Below are 17,978 nucleotides of genomic sequence, written 5' to 3'. Positions count from 1 at the left end.
CTAAAAATTGAGCAAAAATCAAGGGTTAGGGCTAGACCTAGGGTTTTAATAAAACTAAGGTTTAATCATGTAATTTGCCATGTAATGAACTAGAAATCATATATTTGTGATCCTTAGGTGATAGAGAACAACTTCCTTCGAAAAATCTCGAAATCCGGGCACGTGGGCCCGGGGTCGGAATTTAGGAAACTTGTGGGAAAGGTTGGGAAATCACTTAAATAGTTAGAATTCAACCTTGTAAGCCTTTATTGACTAGTTCTTACTTTATTTTAATTAGTTCGTGCTCGTTCGGCTACGAATTGAGGGTTTGGGCTTGTTCTTGATATGCGAAGTGCGTTTCGAGGCGAGTTGAGTCTCCTTTCTAACCTTGTAAGAGGGAATTGTCCCCATAGGATTATAAATGAGTAATTGTTGCTAAATGCGGGGGCTACGTGCGTACTAGGTGACGAGAGTCTGTGCGTAGCTACTATAATGTTAATTGTTTGGGTAGTTTAGGACCCACATCATGCGTAATTCGGGAATATCTATTATTTTTATTGCCAATATGATCATTTATGATTTGCTAGAGACTTGAGGGAATGAAAAGTTAACATATGAGCTTGTTGAGCCTTGGTAGAAGTTTCCTTGTATATAAATGAGCCTTGTGTGCATTCTTGATATTTTCTTGATAATTATGGATCGGGCCGATCGCCTCGGTGAGAATAGATGCATCTATGGTTCGGGCCGTTCGACTCTCAGCAGTGCACAATTTATTTTCTGTTGGAGCGGGCCGTCGACCTCGGCATGATTGCGCATGATATATATGGTTAAGTTTAGACATGACATGATCACTTGCTAAGTATGAAAAAGGGAAAATGGTAATTGAATTATGGTCAAGAACATGAATATGACTTTTCTTTTAAACTTGTGTCATTGGAGATCCTTCATGCTGTATATCTCACATTATTATTATATTATCTTGACCTTAGTAAGTATCAAGTCGACCTCTCGTCTCTACTTCTTCGAGATTAGACGGGATACTTACTGGGTACATGTTGTTTATGTACTCATGCTACGCTTCTGTACTTAAATGTACAGGATTTGAGGCAGGTGGATCTGGACATCATTCTGGTGCGCATCAGTGAGCACGCTTGGGACTTCTACGGTGAGCTGCTTCTCTTTCATGCCGATCCGCAGCCGAAGAAGTCCTTCCTTGTACTTTTGTTTCTGTCTATCCTGATTTAGACAGTAGGATAGTATATTATTCTTTTGCGTATATTCTACTAGTCGCTCGTAGCTTGTGACACCAGGTTCTGGCACACACATTAGTAGACATTTATTTTTGGGTTGTATTGTTATTCTGATACATTATGATCTTTACTGGTCTTACCTTTAATTCGAAAAATCTATTATAATTGTCTTGGGTTAAAGTAAAATTAGAATTAATCACATTTTCGCATCGGCTGGCCTGACAGTAGTGTCGGGCGCCATCATGACCTATCATGGAAAATGGGGCGTGACATTATACATCGTAAAAACAAATTTCATACAACTAATTATATATTATACAATTAATCTACAACTTATCTACAATTTTCATATATTATTTCTACTCAGTTATATACAACTACAATATCATACCACTTAATATAATTTTTATACAATGTTATTCAACTTTCATACAATAGTTAAATAAATAAAAGAAAAATATATAAACAACATAATATAATTTTTCTTCAATTTAACTACAATTTCGTAAATATAATGTATATCATGTCTTCTTCTTCTTCGAATTTCAATCTGAAATTCAGCCAAAACCAAGTCTAATCTTCACCAAAACTCCTCAAAATAGAGATATAAACTCCAAACCATATTCCCAATTGTTTGCAACAACACCCAATCCAAACAAATAATGATTTTTGAAAACCCAAATTCGAACTCAAAGCTTCAAAGCTTTTTAATGGATGTCAATGGTGGAATTGCTGGTCTCTTTTTCTTTGCTTTACATGACTGAAATTAGGGATTGAGAGATAGAGAGACATAGAGAACATTCCCAATTCTTTGCAACAATATCCAATTCAAACAAATAATATTTTTTGAAAACCCAAATTCGAATTCAAAGCTTCAAAGCTTTTTAATGGCTATCAATGGTGGAATTGCTGCTCTCTTGTGCAAGATACGTGGGGAAGGGGGGGATGTGGAGAGATAAACGTGGGGGAGTGAGATAAAGAGAGAGAAACGTGGGGGGGAGGGGGGGGAAGTGGGAGTGGTTGTAGGAATTGATTAATTATCCTTAAATCTTAAAAATGTACATAATTGGTAGTTTTATATATAGAAGTTACTTAAAGTGAAACTTGAGTAAGGAAGGTAATATAATTTCATACCGTGCATACGAATATAAAAATTCCCTTCTAAATCTGTTTCATGCCATATTATCTGATGTGTAGGGCAATTCAGATGTACCACCTTCTCTGTGAAAGGGGCTTCTTCCGCTTTTGGTGGAAATAGGAGGAAAACTACAATATACATCCTTGATACTAGCTTCCTCCTCTTAAGTTCCGTCCAAAACATTAATATTGAATAAGAAAACATCCATTTGTCATCAGATTTGCTTGGTTGCCTTGGTAGCCTAAAGTATAACTCGATTACATTCCGATAGCTTGAACTTCTTTACTGATCGGGTGTTGCATATACCTTAATGAAAAGTGGTCCTGAAAGTGCTTTATCATTTATGTGTTTGTTTTTTACAGTAACTTTTTTTCATCTCTACATCACACAAAATGAGGAAACTTGTGATGGGTTGTACCAGGATCAACCCTTAGTCCGTTTTTTGTTTTTTGTTTTTTGTGATGGATGAACTGACGAGTTATGATTAATAGAAATCCGGAAAAAAGCGACCAACAATTTGCGATCAGAATTGATCTGTCAAAAAAAGCGACCAAAGTTGGTCACTAAATTGGAGAAAATTATTAAATAATTATTCTAAATACATTAGCGACCAAGGTTGGTCGCTTTTGGGTCGATAATGTGGTCAAAATGTTGACCGGACTGGTCATACTTGCTTGGTCAAAGAAATACTGAAATTAGCGACCAACTTTGATCGCTAAAGTGGGACACAGTTATAAAATTTTAATAATTATATTATTATTTAAAAAAATTATAAAATATAAATAAATATAATTTAAAATTAGAGACCAAAGTTGGTCACTTAAGAAAGGGGAAGCAGATAGAGACCAACTTTGGTCGCTAATCTGGGACCCAGTTATAAAATTTTAATAAATATATTATTATTTAAAAAAAATTATAAAATATAAATAAATATAATTTAAAATTAGCGACCAAAGTTGGTCACTTACAAAAGGGGAAGCAGATAGAGACCAACTTTGGTCGCTAATCTGGGATCCAGTTCTAACTTTTAACAATTATATTATTATTTTAAATACTATATAAAATATAAATAAATCTGATTTAAATTTAGCGACTAACTATGGTCGCTAATTTTAATTTCTCGATAATTGGCGACCAACTTTGGTCGCTAAATATAATTTCTGGATAATTAGCGACCAAAGTTGGTCTCTTTTCAAGTCAACATTGGTCAAAATTAAAAATCACTTTTGTATTTACTATCTAAATAATATAAATGTAATCCGTTAACACTTTTGTAATACAAGGGATGAATATACTAAAATATGCTCTAACATGCTATATATGTAGTTAAAGTAGTACAAAGAAGCGTGTGTGTGTGTCTATATATATATATATATATATATATATAAGAACATGAAGCGCTCGGAACACAGGGCCGGTGTCACGACCCAATTTCCAAACCCGATCGTGATGGCGCCTCTCGTGAAGACAAGGCCAGCCAACTAACCCAATTCGTCTCTTTAACAATTATTAAACATAAATGAATGGATAAATACGACTAAGTGGTATAACAGATAATTTACAACCCTACACAGCCCGACCGGGGTGTCACAAGTTACGAGCATCTAAAGAAATCTGAACACAACTACAAGGCCGATAATATACAAAATAAAATTTAGAGTCAGAAGACGAAGTCCGGTGCCGCGAACGCCGGCGGTCACCTTGCTCAGCTACGGTAACAAAATCCTCAATCAGCTCAAACCCGCTACCGGGTAAAATACCTGCAACTGCACGCGAGGTGCAGGGAGTAAAGTGAGTACTCCAACTCAGTGAGTAATAAAAGTAAATAATAACTGAGCAGCAAGAAATCGCGTAAAGCACTCCATTATGCTATATAGAACAGTACAACCCGTTGAGAAAACAGTAAAACCGTGAAAATCCATTAGAAAATATCTGGGCTCAGTTAAAACCTCTTTTGAAAATATCTTTTGCAACAGTTAAGCAAATGAATGCGAACAGATAGTGCAAGTCAGCACGTAAGTCAGCCCCTCGAGCACAGCACTCCATTAACAAATAACACCAGGGTATCTGGTAAACAGTACAAGAAGTAGCATGGATGCCAATGAAATAAGAGTGCTGAATGTCATGACACGTAATACAAACAGGAACCAATGCATGAGTGCAACGCAATGCATATGACCGGTACACTCAGGTACCCACTGCGGCGTGCAGTCCGAGCCAACCATGTATTTAACGTCGACGGCGCTCGCTGGGGGTGTGTACAGACTCCGGAGGGGCTCCTACAGCCCAAGCGCAATAATCAAGCCATCTCGTGGCATCAACCAGGCCCTCGGCCCCAATATCAATACAGTACCGCTGCGGCGTGCGGCCCGAGCCAACCATATGTCCAGAAATCACTATGCCACTGCTGCGGCGTGCAGCCCGATCCATGCTCAGTCCAGAAATGCTCATAAGCCACTTGGGCAATATTAAAATAACAGTTCCCAGCTCAACACGTCAATAAAATGTTGTTTAAGTTTTCAAATCTTAGAAAAATGGCTGAGTTTGCAAATCAGTATTAAAAACCCTGGACCGAGATCAAATAGTATGCAAAATAATGCGAAAACAGTGATATCAATCCCTGAAGGATTCACATAGTTGGCAGGAAGCCCAAACATAGCAATCAGCCCAAATTATGATGATAACAAGTAGTTTCATTCAAATACGCGGTGAAAAATCAACAACCGGGACGGACCAAGTCACAATCCCCAACGGTACTCTACCCCACGCTCATATCCGGCGTGCAAGTCACCTCAATACAGCACTATGATGTGCAAATTCGGGGTTTCAAACCCTCAAGATATCATTTACAAGTATTACTCACCTCGAACCGGTGAAACTCTAGCTCGCGACGCCTTTGCCCCTCAAATCGGCCTCCACGCGCGTCAAATCTATCCAAAATCAGAGCGAATACATCACAATATGCTAATGGAACAATACCCAATCGAAAACAATCGAAAAATAGCAAAAATCTCGAAACTAGCGAAACCCGAGCCCCGGGCCCACTTCTCGAAAAATCACAAAACTTACTTTACCAGATTCCTCGTCTCGCCACGAGTCCATACATACCAAGAACTCCCAAATCCGAGCTCANATCAATTAATCTGTTATAATTGATTCATCGACTTATAACCTAGTGATGAATGAATGTAATTCATTAACTCTGTTATAATACAAATAATGAATACTATTATATCAATTAATAGAATAATATTATATTGGTTTATCAATTCATTAATTATTCGTACGTAGTAATGTATAAGATTGATCATCAATTACAATATAGTTTATGCGCGTGTATGAAATTACTCATATACTTAAATATAACTTAAAAAATTCCTTTACATACAAGCCATTATAATCTATTAAAAGTAATTACCTAGTTAATATAATTTTTTTTAAAGATTATGCTTATAGTTTATAATTATTTATAATAATTGTAGTTAAATAAAATAAATATTTATAGCTAATAAGATTTTTTTTATAGCTTATAATATTTAAAAAACCAAAATAGAATTTTTTCTTTTAGAAGTAGCGACCAACGTGGGTCGCTATTTTGGTTAAACAGTCAAAAATAGCGACCAACGTTGGTCGCTATTTTGGTCAAATAGTCAAAACTTAATTACCTACCAAAATAGCGACCAACGTTGGTCGGCTTTTGTAAATCCAGACTCAAAAACGGGTTTCCCCCTCCCATTCTCTTATTTTCTTCCCCAAAATTTTCCCAACTCTCTCTCAACACATTCCCCTCCCCTTCTCTATTTCCTTCACACAATCAATCCCCCCACCCCGTGCCACCACCGCGACTGCCGGAGCCATCGCCGGAGCCGCCGCTGCCGCTGCGCCTCTCTCTCCTTCTCCACCTAAAAAAATCCTAGATTTGAATTATAACCTTGAATCTTTGTTATTTCTAATTTTTGTTTCAATTATTTTAATATTGTAGTTTAAGGATATGAATTTGAACGACCCGACCGGTCGTTTTGAGCCCTAGCGCGCCGTTCAGCAGTTCGAGGCCATGAACAACTTCAATTCAGGCATTATGACTTGTACGCGTGGTCGGAATTAAATTTCGGAAGTTCGGAGTTGACTTGGAGAGGAAATTCTCATTTCGGAAGCTTTAAGTTGAGAGAATTGGCTAGGATTGGATTTCAGAGTAAACGACCTCGGAATCAGAATCTGAAGGTTCCAGCAGCTTCGTATGATGATTTCGGCCTTGGGCATATGCCCGGATCGGGTTTTGGGTGACCCGGGAGCGTTTTGGCGCCTATTGTGGAAGTGAGCATTTTGGAAGAAATTTCATAAGTTTGGGTTGAAGTGCATTTCAGTGTTATCGATATCCGTTTGGGATTCCGAGTCTGGGAGTAGCTCCGTATGGTGATTCTGGAGTTGGAAGCGCGATCGGAGGTGAATTCGGATGTCCGTGGAGCATTTTGGAGCCATTTAGCTAAGGATAGAAATTTGAAGGTTTTTGAGAAGGTTTGACCGGAGGTGGACTTTTTGATATCGGGGTCGGAATCCGATTCCGAAAGTTGGAGTAGGTCTGTAATGTCGAATATGAATTGTGCGCAAAATTTGAAGTCAATCGGACGTGATTTGATAGGTTTAAACATCGAAAGTAGAAGTTTGAAATTCTAAAGTTCATAAAGCTTGGATTGGAGGTCGATTCGTGGTTTTAGCGTTGTTTGATATGATTTGAGGCCTCGAGCAAGTCCGTAACATGTTTTGGGACTGGTTGGTATGATTGGTTGGGGTCCCGGGGGCCTCGGGTGGATTCCGGGTGGTTAACGGATCGAATTGGATTTTTGGAAAAGGCTGAAGTTGCTGGTTGCTGGTATAACCACACCTGCGAGACTAGGGCCGCAGGCGCGGAGCCGCAGAAGTGGCCAAAAGAACCGCAGATGCGGTTTTGGACTGGAAGTGAAGGGACCGCAGATGCGGTCATATAGCAGCAGAAGCGGGACCGCACCTGCGGTGGTCGAGTCGCAGAAGCGGAAATGGGCGGCTAGGCTGGGACCGCAGATGCGGTCATTTTGCCGCAGATGCGGGACCGCACCTGCAGAAGGAGAAGTGCAGATGCGGAAGTAGGAGGCATGGGGAAAGACCGCAGAAGCGGCCATTGGTCCGCACCTGCGGGACCGCAGAAGCGGTCAATAGACCGCAGGTGCGAAAGGACTGGAGGCAGTGAGCTATCTTTAAAAATCGAGTTTAGGCTCATTTCCTCCCATTTTCACTTCGGGCTGGGCGATTTTGGAGCTTTTGGAAGAGAGATTTTCTCCATCTATGTCAAGGTAAGTTGTTCCTACTCATTAGACGCTAAATACATGGTTTTGCTTCGGATTTGAGCATGAAAATTGGTAGACACTTGGGGTTTGAGGTAAAATCTAGAAAATTGATATTCTTGGATTTTGACCACGATTTTGGATATGAATTTGAGAGTAAATTATATATTTGAGTTCGTGAGGTTATGGTAAACTTTATCTTCGAAAAATTTTGGAATCCACGCACGTGGGCCCGAGGGCGTTTTTGTCAACTTTTCGATCGGGGTTAGGAATTGTTATAAATTGGATTGTAATGAGTAATTGAGCATATATTAATGGATTTACATAATTATTGGCTAGCTTTGGAGCATTTAGCATCGATTCGAGTCTTCGGAAGGGCGTGGAATGCTGGTTATGGATCTTCGGGACGAGGTGAGTCTCCTTTCTAACCTTGTAAGAGGGAATTGTCCCCATAGGTGAGTTAATTGGTTATCTGCTACTAATTGTGGGGGATACGTACGCACGAGGTGACGAGAGTCCGTGCATAGCTACTATTATATTTAAGTCCGGGTAGTCTAGGACCCAAAATCATGTTATACTTGGAATATTTGTAATCTTATTGACAGTTTGAATTGTTTAAATCACGTTGAATTAGTAAATGAATTTCTAAAAAAAGATTTACCTTCATTTTCTTGAACTGTTAAAAGAGAATGGGGTTTTCCTTGGATAAATTGCTCCTTGATGAGTTCTTAATTGACTGTTTGAATGTGTTTATATATTGTGGAACGGGCCGAACGCCTCGGTAGATTAAATAAATGCATCTATGGTTCGCGTCATTCGACCCTCTGGCAGTGCACAATTTAAATATTGTTGGATCGGGCCGTACGTCCTCGACATGATTTGCGCATGCTTGTATTGCTGCCTTGAACTTATTAAAGTTGTTATTGCCTCTTCCTGGCTTGAGAATATTTGTACAAAGGACTTAAAGAAATTTGGAGATTTCCTATAAAGAAAGAATTGTTTACTTGCTTCATCCCATTGAATTACAATCATATTTATAAAAGTCCACGATTTAATTTATTATTGGTATCACATTATTGGACCACCAGTAAGTGTCGAAGTCGACCTCTCGTCTCTACTTCTTCGAGATTAGACAGGATACTTACTGAGTACACGTTGTTTTCGTACTCATGCTACACTTGCTGTGCATTTTTGTTGCACAGGCACATGTACTTCTAGTGGCCTACTAGGCGTAGCAGCATGGATGATACTGGGACTAGGTGAGCTGCATTACTCGGGGCGACCCGCAGCTAGTATAGTCTCTTTCAGTGTATTGTATTTATTTTCTGTCAAATTGTATTTCCGGACGGATGTTGTATTGTATTGTTTCTTAGAAGTAGCTCATGCACTTGTGACAGCGGGTTCTAGGGATGTCTATGGGTTTATTCAGAATTTTAAAAATTGTTAAAGGTTTCATTTTCATATTCAGTGAAATTTACTATGTATAGCTTAAACGTATAAAAGAAGAGATTTCAGAAATATTTAAAACGAGAATTTAATTAAGCAATTTGGTTGGGTTGCCTGACAGCGGTGTGCGGCGCGATCACGACCCTTAGTGGATTTTGGGTCGTGATAGAATTAGTGTTTAAATTCTTTGAACATTGTATTTTATTGAGGATTAGTGTTTAGGTCTTGTTTTAGTTAGCTTTGTTAATTAATTTTATTAACTAATTAATTTAATTAGTTTTAAATTTAGTTTAGTTAGATTTGAATTATACTTTGTATTGTCTTGATAGTTTAGTTAGAATCTAGGGTTTAGGATATGAATCGAACCTTTAGGATATGAATTGGACTTTTATTTTATGAATTGAGTATTTTAGGATATGAATTGGACTTTTAGTTTATGAATTCAACTTATTGTTTATAAATTGAAATTTTAGGATATAAATTGAACTTTTAGGAATATAATTGGACTTTTTGGTTATGTATTGGAATTTTAGTTTATGATTTGAACTTTTAATTTATGAATTGAACTTTTTGGATATGAATTGAACTTTTAGTTTATGAATTCAACTTTTAGTTTATAAATTAAAATTTTAGGATATGAATTGAACTTTTAGGATATGAATTGAACTTTTAGGATATGAATTGGACTTTTATGATATGAATTGGACTTTTAGTTTATGTATTGGAATTTTAGTTTATGATTAGAACATTTAATTTATGAATTGAACTTTTTGGGTGAAAGTAGTAGGTCGGTGAAGAATACAAATCGTGATTCTAGAATTCATGATATGGTTGCGGATGCTTTTGGGAGAGGGTTCAGAACTTCAGTAAAGTTACTGAAGCTCCACCTTATAGATTCCTCGGATACGGTGTTACTCATAATTGGACGAAACAGAGTATATTTTGGGAGTTGCCTTATTGGAAGGATAATCTTCTCCGTCACAACCTTGATGTCATGCATATTGAGAAGAATTATTTTGACAATTTGTTCAACACAGTGATGGATGTTAAAGGTAAGACAAAGGATAACCCGAAGGCTAGAATGGACTTACAAGAATATTGCAGGCGGCTGAATTATACTTGCAGATAGAAAACAATGGTAAGATATTCAAGGCCAAAGCAAGTTACACATTCACTTTGGAGGAAAGACGACAAATTTGTGATTGGGTAACGAAATTGAAGATGCCTGAGGGTTATGCGTCGAATCTTGGAAAAAAAAGTTGATATGGAGGTAGGGAAGTTGAACCATTTGAAAAGTCATGACTGTCATGTTTTCATGGAGACCTTAGTTCCTATTGCATTTTGTGGTTTGCGTGAAAGAATCTGGAAACCCATCACAGAGATTAGTTTGTTTTTCAAAGACTTGTGTTCTTCCACATTAAGGGAAGAAAACCTACTCCGGATGGATCAGAACATTCGTGTAACTTCTACTAAGATGGAAAAGATATTTCCATGTGGGTTTTTTGATGTGATGGAACACCTTCCAATCCACCTTGTACATGAGGCACGAATTGGAAGGCCTGTTCAATGCAGATGGATGTATCCCTTTGAGAGGTAATATTATAAGTTTGATGTATCCCTTTGAAATTATGTAGGACAATTGGCAAATGCAAACAATTTGTTAAGCAGGGGAATAGGATTGAAGGATCTATATGCGAAGCTTATCTTGCAAAGGAAACTGCTCATTTTTGTTCTTATTATTTTGAGAGTAATGTGCCATGTGCTAGGAATAAGCCCAATAGGCACACGGTCGAATGTGTGAATGATCCATTATATCCGCCTAGGTAGGGTGAAAGTCGAGAATGTGTTAGATGTTGCATATCAAAACGATATCTCCAATGTTCACCAAATAGTGGACGAACTTTTAGAAAATGATTTGGAATATCCTGAACACATATTGGAAGAAGTTGATATAAATGAAGTAAGAATTATAGAAAACGAGGAAGAAGAATCAACTGATGAAGCTCAAACTAGTGAGGAAGAAGAATTCTCGGACGAGGAACAATACGTCGATGAGCTTTAAAAAGTTGGTTTCTTTAATAACACTCGTTTATAACTAGTTTCTTTATATGTTTCAATCTAAATATGTATTATATTATACAGATGACGGGCAAGAGTCGAGGTAACAATGACCCTACTGGTTCTCGGGGTCGAGAAAAGGCTAGGAAACCAAAGAGGAGGGTAGAAGATAATACTCAATCTTTTCCACCCTCTTCAGAGATGTCTATGCCTATGCCTATGTCTTTGCCTCCACCCCAGGGCTATTCTGAGCTGCCACAGCATCATGAGCCCTACATCTTCGTGCAGACACCAGGTCTTTCATCACAGGGCCATAGGACTATACGTCCAGCATACAGTCCAACTGCCTCACGACCACGTGGATCGCAGCCATCTGCATCGCATGGATCGCATCGATCCATGTCACATCCACATGGATCACAGCCATCAGTGTCACAGCCACTCGGGTCACAGCAATCAGTATCACAGCCACTTGCGGTCCATCCAGCTATGTCGCAGTCATAGGGATCGCAGCCATCTTCATCAGCGACTCCATCTATTTCAGGCCTTCGCCTGCGAGATACCAGCTCTGACCCCCCTACACCTTCCACACATGCCTCTTATATACATGCTTCGGACGGTGATGCTGATGATGACGAGGAGGTGCATTATGATCAATGTGGCAGGATCATCATAGTTCCTGAGGGTGATGGGTAAGAGTTATTTGTTATTTTTACGTTTATTGTTTTGTACAGTTTGTACTAAGATATTAATGTGTTTTTTTAATTAAATTGCAGGTTCATCCCGAGTAATATTACTACGAATATAATCACCAAAGCCACTAGAAAGCTTTATGATGGCCCTTATGCGACTTGGAGTGAACTCCCATTCTCGCTGAAGGAGCAAATTTTCAATCAATTTAAGGTATAAATGTTCTTTTAAGCAGTATAATTATTTATATTTATGATATTTTCATATAATAATTAACTTTTAAAATACAGAGCAAGTGTGTATGGGAACACCGCTATAGCGCGGAAGTGGCTGCAAATTTTCATCACAAAGCTCGCAAGCGGTTGTCGCAAAGTTTCTCCAAAGCTAGAAAGTTGAACCAGAAGCCTGACTGGTTGCTTCAGAATTTATGGGAGGATTTGCAAAGGCAATGACTTACCGCAAAGTTCTTAGAGAAGATCGAAAAAGGAAAGAAAGCTCACGCATCTGAGAAGGGAGGCTCCTTGCACACTGGAGGTGCGATCAGCCTAGGGACAGTAAAAAGAAGATTGGTACGTAATTGCTTAATTTATTTTAATTTTTAAAGTATATCTATTCTATTTATTAACTAAAATTTATGAGTTTTCAGGAAAAGAAGTTGGGGCATCCGATGAACCAAGATGAGCTATTCAAGGAGACTCAAATTGAAAAGAAGAAGAAAGAGACGGATCAAGAAAGGTGGGTCGAGGGTCGAGCCTCGACTGTACACGTAAGTTTTCACTTTTCATTAAGTATTTTGATTTACTTTTATATAAATTTTGAGATACTAATTCAATGTAATTTTTCTTATACGGTCGCTTCACAGCTGACGTGGAGGAATTCATACGCAGTCAACCACGTAATGAGTCGGGCGAGCCAATCCAACCTTCGGACGAGGATGCTAAAAGAATGTGGACGGAGGCTGCTGGCGGTCCAAAATGGGGGAAGGTATACGGGCTTCCTACTAAGAAATTCCATCTCTATAAGTGTGGAATGCAAGGAATATGGACTTCCTCGCAAGGAGAGCAAATTGATGGGGAGAGCCTCTCCGCTATGCGGGAGACTGTGACAAAGCTCACATCCGAGCTAGAAGCAGCCAAGGAAAGAGAAAAGCTTAGAGATGCTCAGTACATTGGCACGAAAGCTCAGTACCAGGGCATGCAAGAGCATCTCAAATCTCTCCTAGCTTCTGGATGTTTTCCGATTCCTCGGTCTCGTGAGTCATCGCCAGAGGCTCGACTTGAACGTGAGCATTCCTTCCGTCCTCCCCGTGCTCGTTCCTCCCATCCTCCCCGTGATCGTTCTTCCCGTCCTCGACAAGTAGACCCTTCTGCATACTGTCTTGTGCTTTAAGTTCATCAGGCAGTTTCTGCCAAAATTATACCCAGAAAAGCGACCAACTTTTGTCGCTTTTCTATTTTAAAAAAATATTTTCTGGGTAATAGCGACCAAGGTTGGTCGCTAATTAACCCAGATTTCCTAAAAAGCGACCAACTTTGGTCGCTATTCTATTAAAAAAAATTCTTGAAATTAGCGACCAATTTTGGTCGCTTTTTATGTTTAAAAAAAATTTAAATTCTTGAAATTAGCGACCAATTTTGGTCGCTTATGTTTAAAAAAATTTAAAAAAAATTAAAAAAAAGCGACCAACTTTGGTCGCTATTTGCCAGGTTTTAAAATATAATATTTGGTTTACAGACCAAAGTTGGTCGCTATATTTTGAATAATAATAAATAAAAAAAATATAATTTAAATATAGAGACCAACTTTGGTCGCTAAATTTATATTATTAAAATATTAAAGCGACCAAAGTTGGTCGGTATATTGTTTACCGAAATATTTGGTCCTTTTACCTTAGAGACCAAAGTTGGTCGCTAATTAGGGACCAACTTTGGTCTCTAAGGTAAAGGGACCAGCAAAATAGCGACCAAGCCAGTTTGGACGCTTTTTGGTCGCTTTGTGACTTGTAAGCGACCAACTTTGGTCGCTTTTTGTGGTCGCTTTTTTCCGGATTTCTAATAGTGTATATTCAAGGACAGGTGTTATGGTGTATGTTATTTGTATATGACATCGTTCTAATTGACGAGGCACGAGGTGGTGTTAATGAGAGGCCGGAGGTTTGGCGAGAGACTCTTAAGTTGAGTAGGACCAAGACAAAATACTTGGAGTGTAAGTTCAAGCAGGGGACGTGGATGTGAGGCTGGAGGCTTAGGTCATCCCCAAGAGAGATAGTTTCAAGGACCTTGGGCAGGGAAATTGGGAGATTGATGAGGATTCCACATCGTATTGGAGCAGGGTGGATGAAAGAGAGGCATGCTTCCGAAGTCTTGTGTGATAAAAATGTGCTACTAAAACTTAAATATAATTAAGTTCTACAAAATGGTTGTTAGACCGACATTTTTGTATGGGGCGGAGTGTTGGCCAGTCAAGAATTCTCATGTTCAGAAGATGAAAGTAGCTTAAATGAAGATGTTGAGATGAATGTGCGGGCATACCGGGTTAGATAAGATCTGAAATGAAGTTAATCGCGAAAAGGTTGGAGTGGCCCTCGTGGAAGAAAAGATGTAGGAGACGAAGCTGAGATAGTTTGGATATGTGAAGAGGAAAAGCACAGATGCCCCAGTTAGGAGGTGTGAGAGGTTGACCTCGGTGGGTGTGAGGAGGGGTAGGGTAGGCCAAAGAAGTATTGCGAGATGTGATTAGGCTGCACATGACACAACTGAAGCTTACCGAATACATGACCATTGATAGGGGATATGGAGATCGAGAATTAGGGTGGATAGTTAATAGGAAGTCGTGCGTGTATGTTTTCTTTCTCAGATCGATAGCAGAAATGTTAGCATGGTATTTCACTATTGTTGGATTGATGGTACTATCTACTGTTTGATTGCATTTTTTGTTTTAATTTTCTTAATACCTTGTTGTTGTTATCACTTGTTGCAATTGCTTCTTTTCATCTAGTCTTTAGCGAGAGTTTATCGAAAAGAGCCCTTCAGGATAGGGACAAGGATGCCTGTACACTATCCTCCCTAAATCCCATTTGTAGGAACTTCGCTAGCGTTTGGCCATACATTCCAAATTTGTTGTGAAAAATCTGATTTGGGTGAAGTTTGGTTTGAAGATGAAAATGTGTTTGAACATACGTTTTCAAAATATTCCCAACTTTATTTTGGAAAAACATGTATATAATTCCCAAGTTTTGAAATTTTGGCCCAAAATCAGCAATTGGGGTGATTTTTGGATTTGGGGTTTGGGATTTTGCCAATATGAGCGAAATTTATGACCAAACATGAGTTTTGAAAATAAATCCCAAATTTATTTTGACAACATTCATAACCAAAGGGGTCCTTCATGTTGTTGTGTATTTTGTCCTTTACATTTTTAATCATGTTAGCATAACTGTGTATAATATAAAAAACTACTCAAAACTCAGATTGCGCAGTGGAAATGAAACATCTCTCTCTTCTTTTCTCTTTTTCTTCTTACAAAAATACACTATCGTGACCAGAAGCTGGTTCTTAGAAAGAAACAATCGGCAAAGCAGTATATAATTAGTAGTAATATACTAAACTTCCAGTAAAGTATACATAAAATCTACTTCCAAAGCTAGTCCTTGTAGTTCTCCTCTCCCTCTTCACATGAAGGTTACATCCCGTGGAACCTTTTCACTTTCTTTGTAGTTCCCTCCAAAGACTTACTGACAGAAAAGAGGGAGAGAGAGCTCACCTACTACCCAAACACGAGATAAAGAAAGGAGTACAGTTGATTAGACATTACTATTTCTTTTCGTTTTCCCTTAGGTTGAAAGTTTGTCAGAAAGCTTCAACTTTTGTTGGGCATTAATGATCTCTGTCACAGCCTGCATTTACATGAAGATTCTTGAACTGGGTTTCTCTAAAAATGTCAACTTTAGACAAGTCCCATGTTGATTTGGAAGCTGGTACTGCTGAAATTGTGGAAAAGAAGAGGTCTTCTTCTGTATCAGAATGTTCAGTGGAAGTGGATCTGGAAGCTGAGGGACAGGATACTACTAAGCCACATTTGCCTAAAGTTATAAAGAGGGATTGTAGGATTTGCCAACTGAGTTTTGATGCCTCAAATCCAGAATCTGAGGTTCCCATTGAATTGGGTTGTTCTTGTAAAGATGATTTGGCTGCTGCTCACAAGCAGTGTGCTGAGGCTTGGTTCAAAATTAAAGGAAACAAGTAAGTATTTTGACTAGTAATCCACATTTTGCTATTATAAACCAGCTATATTATTCTAATTTTAGTATGGCTACTTTCTTCGTCGTTCTTTATTTCTTGGGTACAGATTATTTTCAGGTTTAGAGAATGATTAGAAGGAACCCCTACATTTTTTCTTTGTTCAGGGGCTCATTCAGGGAATGCGGCCAAAAGAGTAGACTACCTTTAAGATAGTGGCAAAATTTGTTTTCTGATTACAGTTTAAGCTTTATTAAATGAGTATAAAGTAATGCTTTGTGGTAGACAGAGCAAAATGAAAGTGGATAAGCATCTTGTGTTTAATTGAAAAAATTGAGCAACCGACACTAGATTTTTGCTTATTCTTTACTGCGAACTATTAATTTCTCCGATCTGAATCCTTCTCTCATTTATCTACAATATAACATCAGAACTTCATTCATACCATTTCTTTTTGTTTAAATTGGACACCGACTCAATACTGATCACCAGCCTCCAATTTGTCTAGTGGATCCTGTAAGACTATATTTCTAGTCTAATCATTTGATGGAGTCCGGTGCACTAAGCTCCCGCCATGCGTGGGGTCCGTGAAAGGACCGGACCACAATGGTCTATTGTACGCAGTCTTACCCTGCATTTTTGCAAGAGCCTGTTTCCACGGCTCGAACCTGTGACCTCCTGGCCACATGGCAACAATTTTACCGGTCACGCCAAGGATCTCCTTCAATCATTTGATGGAGTATAAATTCCTATATTACTTATCTTTTTGGTGAATCTGATAGGTTCCCGATACGTTCCGGTGTCTTTGTCTCATGCTTGGATGTGGACACTGGGTAGCAGTAAAATGTCACCAATTGAGAATTTCGTCTGACTGAACTTTGTTCTATTTGTGATGTCAACGCAAATATGAAGTACCTTCCATGTCTATCGAATTTTCCAGTTGACCTACTTGTATTGATGAGCAGGACATTCGACATAATGCTAAACCTTTTGAGGTTTCATTCTGTATGGAGGAACGCGATCTCGCACACATCTAGCTTTTACAAAAAACACTTTATTAGCTACTTTCCCCTCTTTTGCTTCTCTTTGTATCTTCTTGGAATGCTCTTTTCTCACACGCTGTGAAGAAGATTCTCTCTTATACTTTAGTCAAACACACAATGGTCTGGGTTTTAAAACGGGCCAAAGTTGTGTGCTTGCGATGCCTTTTTGGGATTAAGAAAATGTGAAGAAATAATGTATGAAGCCTGGTTTCACGTTAGTTTAGTGATTCATTCTCACTGGCTTAATGTGATTAGAAGCAAATAGTTTCAAATGAAACTATAACAAGTTGGCTTCTTGTGCAAAAGGCATCATTCTTCTGGTTTATCAGATATTGTTAACTTACTTGATGGGTGGTGCGGGGATGGAGTGGTCATTGACAAGCTAATGTTGACAGTAGCTTTGTTGATACATCTAAAGAGTGTTGAGTGTGTGTAAAAATTGTCTTGTTTCTTAGCCCCTTTGCTCTTTCCTTACCAATTGCAGTGTCATTCATTATTTAACGAGCAGCCACTGGGAAATCCTAACAAGTGCAAATCGGTTGGTTCTAAGATATGTAAGATGGGCACTTCATAAGTTATCATGCCTTTTACTCAGGGGGGACAATGATGTATTTGGCTGTGTCCTAGGTTATTTCTATTGTTTGATTATTAGTCACTTTTGTCTTTCATGCGTCTTTGGTGTAACAGGAACAAGCACATAGACTAATTAGAGTATATATCCTTAAAAGTTAGGCAATGTTTTCTGTTCAGATTGTTGGCATATGATACAAAAAATTGGCAAATATAATTTAGTGTCTTAATTATTTTGTTTTGGGTTG

At 38.5% G+C, this 17,978-nt stretch overlaps 1 protein-coding gene across 1 annotated transcript in view; it reads left to right on the top strand.

The window, feature by feature from the left end:
* Positions 1-15,351: 15,351 nt before the first annotated feature.
* The window catches only part of LOC109219971, a 4,596-nt gene continuing 1,969 nt past the window's right edge, over positions 15,352-17,978 (top strand). The window contains exon 1 of the mRNA XM_019384433.1: positions 15,352-16,120. Within this exon, the coding sequence (XP_019239978.1) occupies positions 15,816-16,120 (305 nt within the window). The 5' untranslated portion in view covers positions 15,352-15,815. The remainder of the gene's footprint in view (positions 16,121-17,978) is intronic.

Source organism: Nicotiana attenuata, unplaced genomic scaffold (assembly GCF_001879085.1).
Source record: "Nicotiana attenuata strain UT unplaced genomic scaffold, NIATTr2, whole genome shotgun sequence".
NCBI classification, from domain to species: domain Eukaryota; kingdom Viridiplantae; phylum Streptophyta; class Magnoliopsida; order Solanales; family Solanaceae; genus Nicotiana; species Nicotiana attenuata.
Note: the sequence above shows the minus strand (reverse complement) of the source record. Positions and strands in the feature narration are given on the sequence as shown.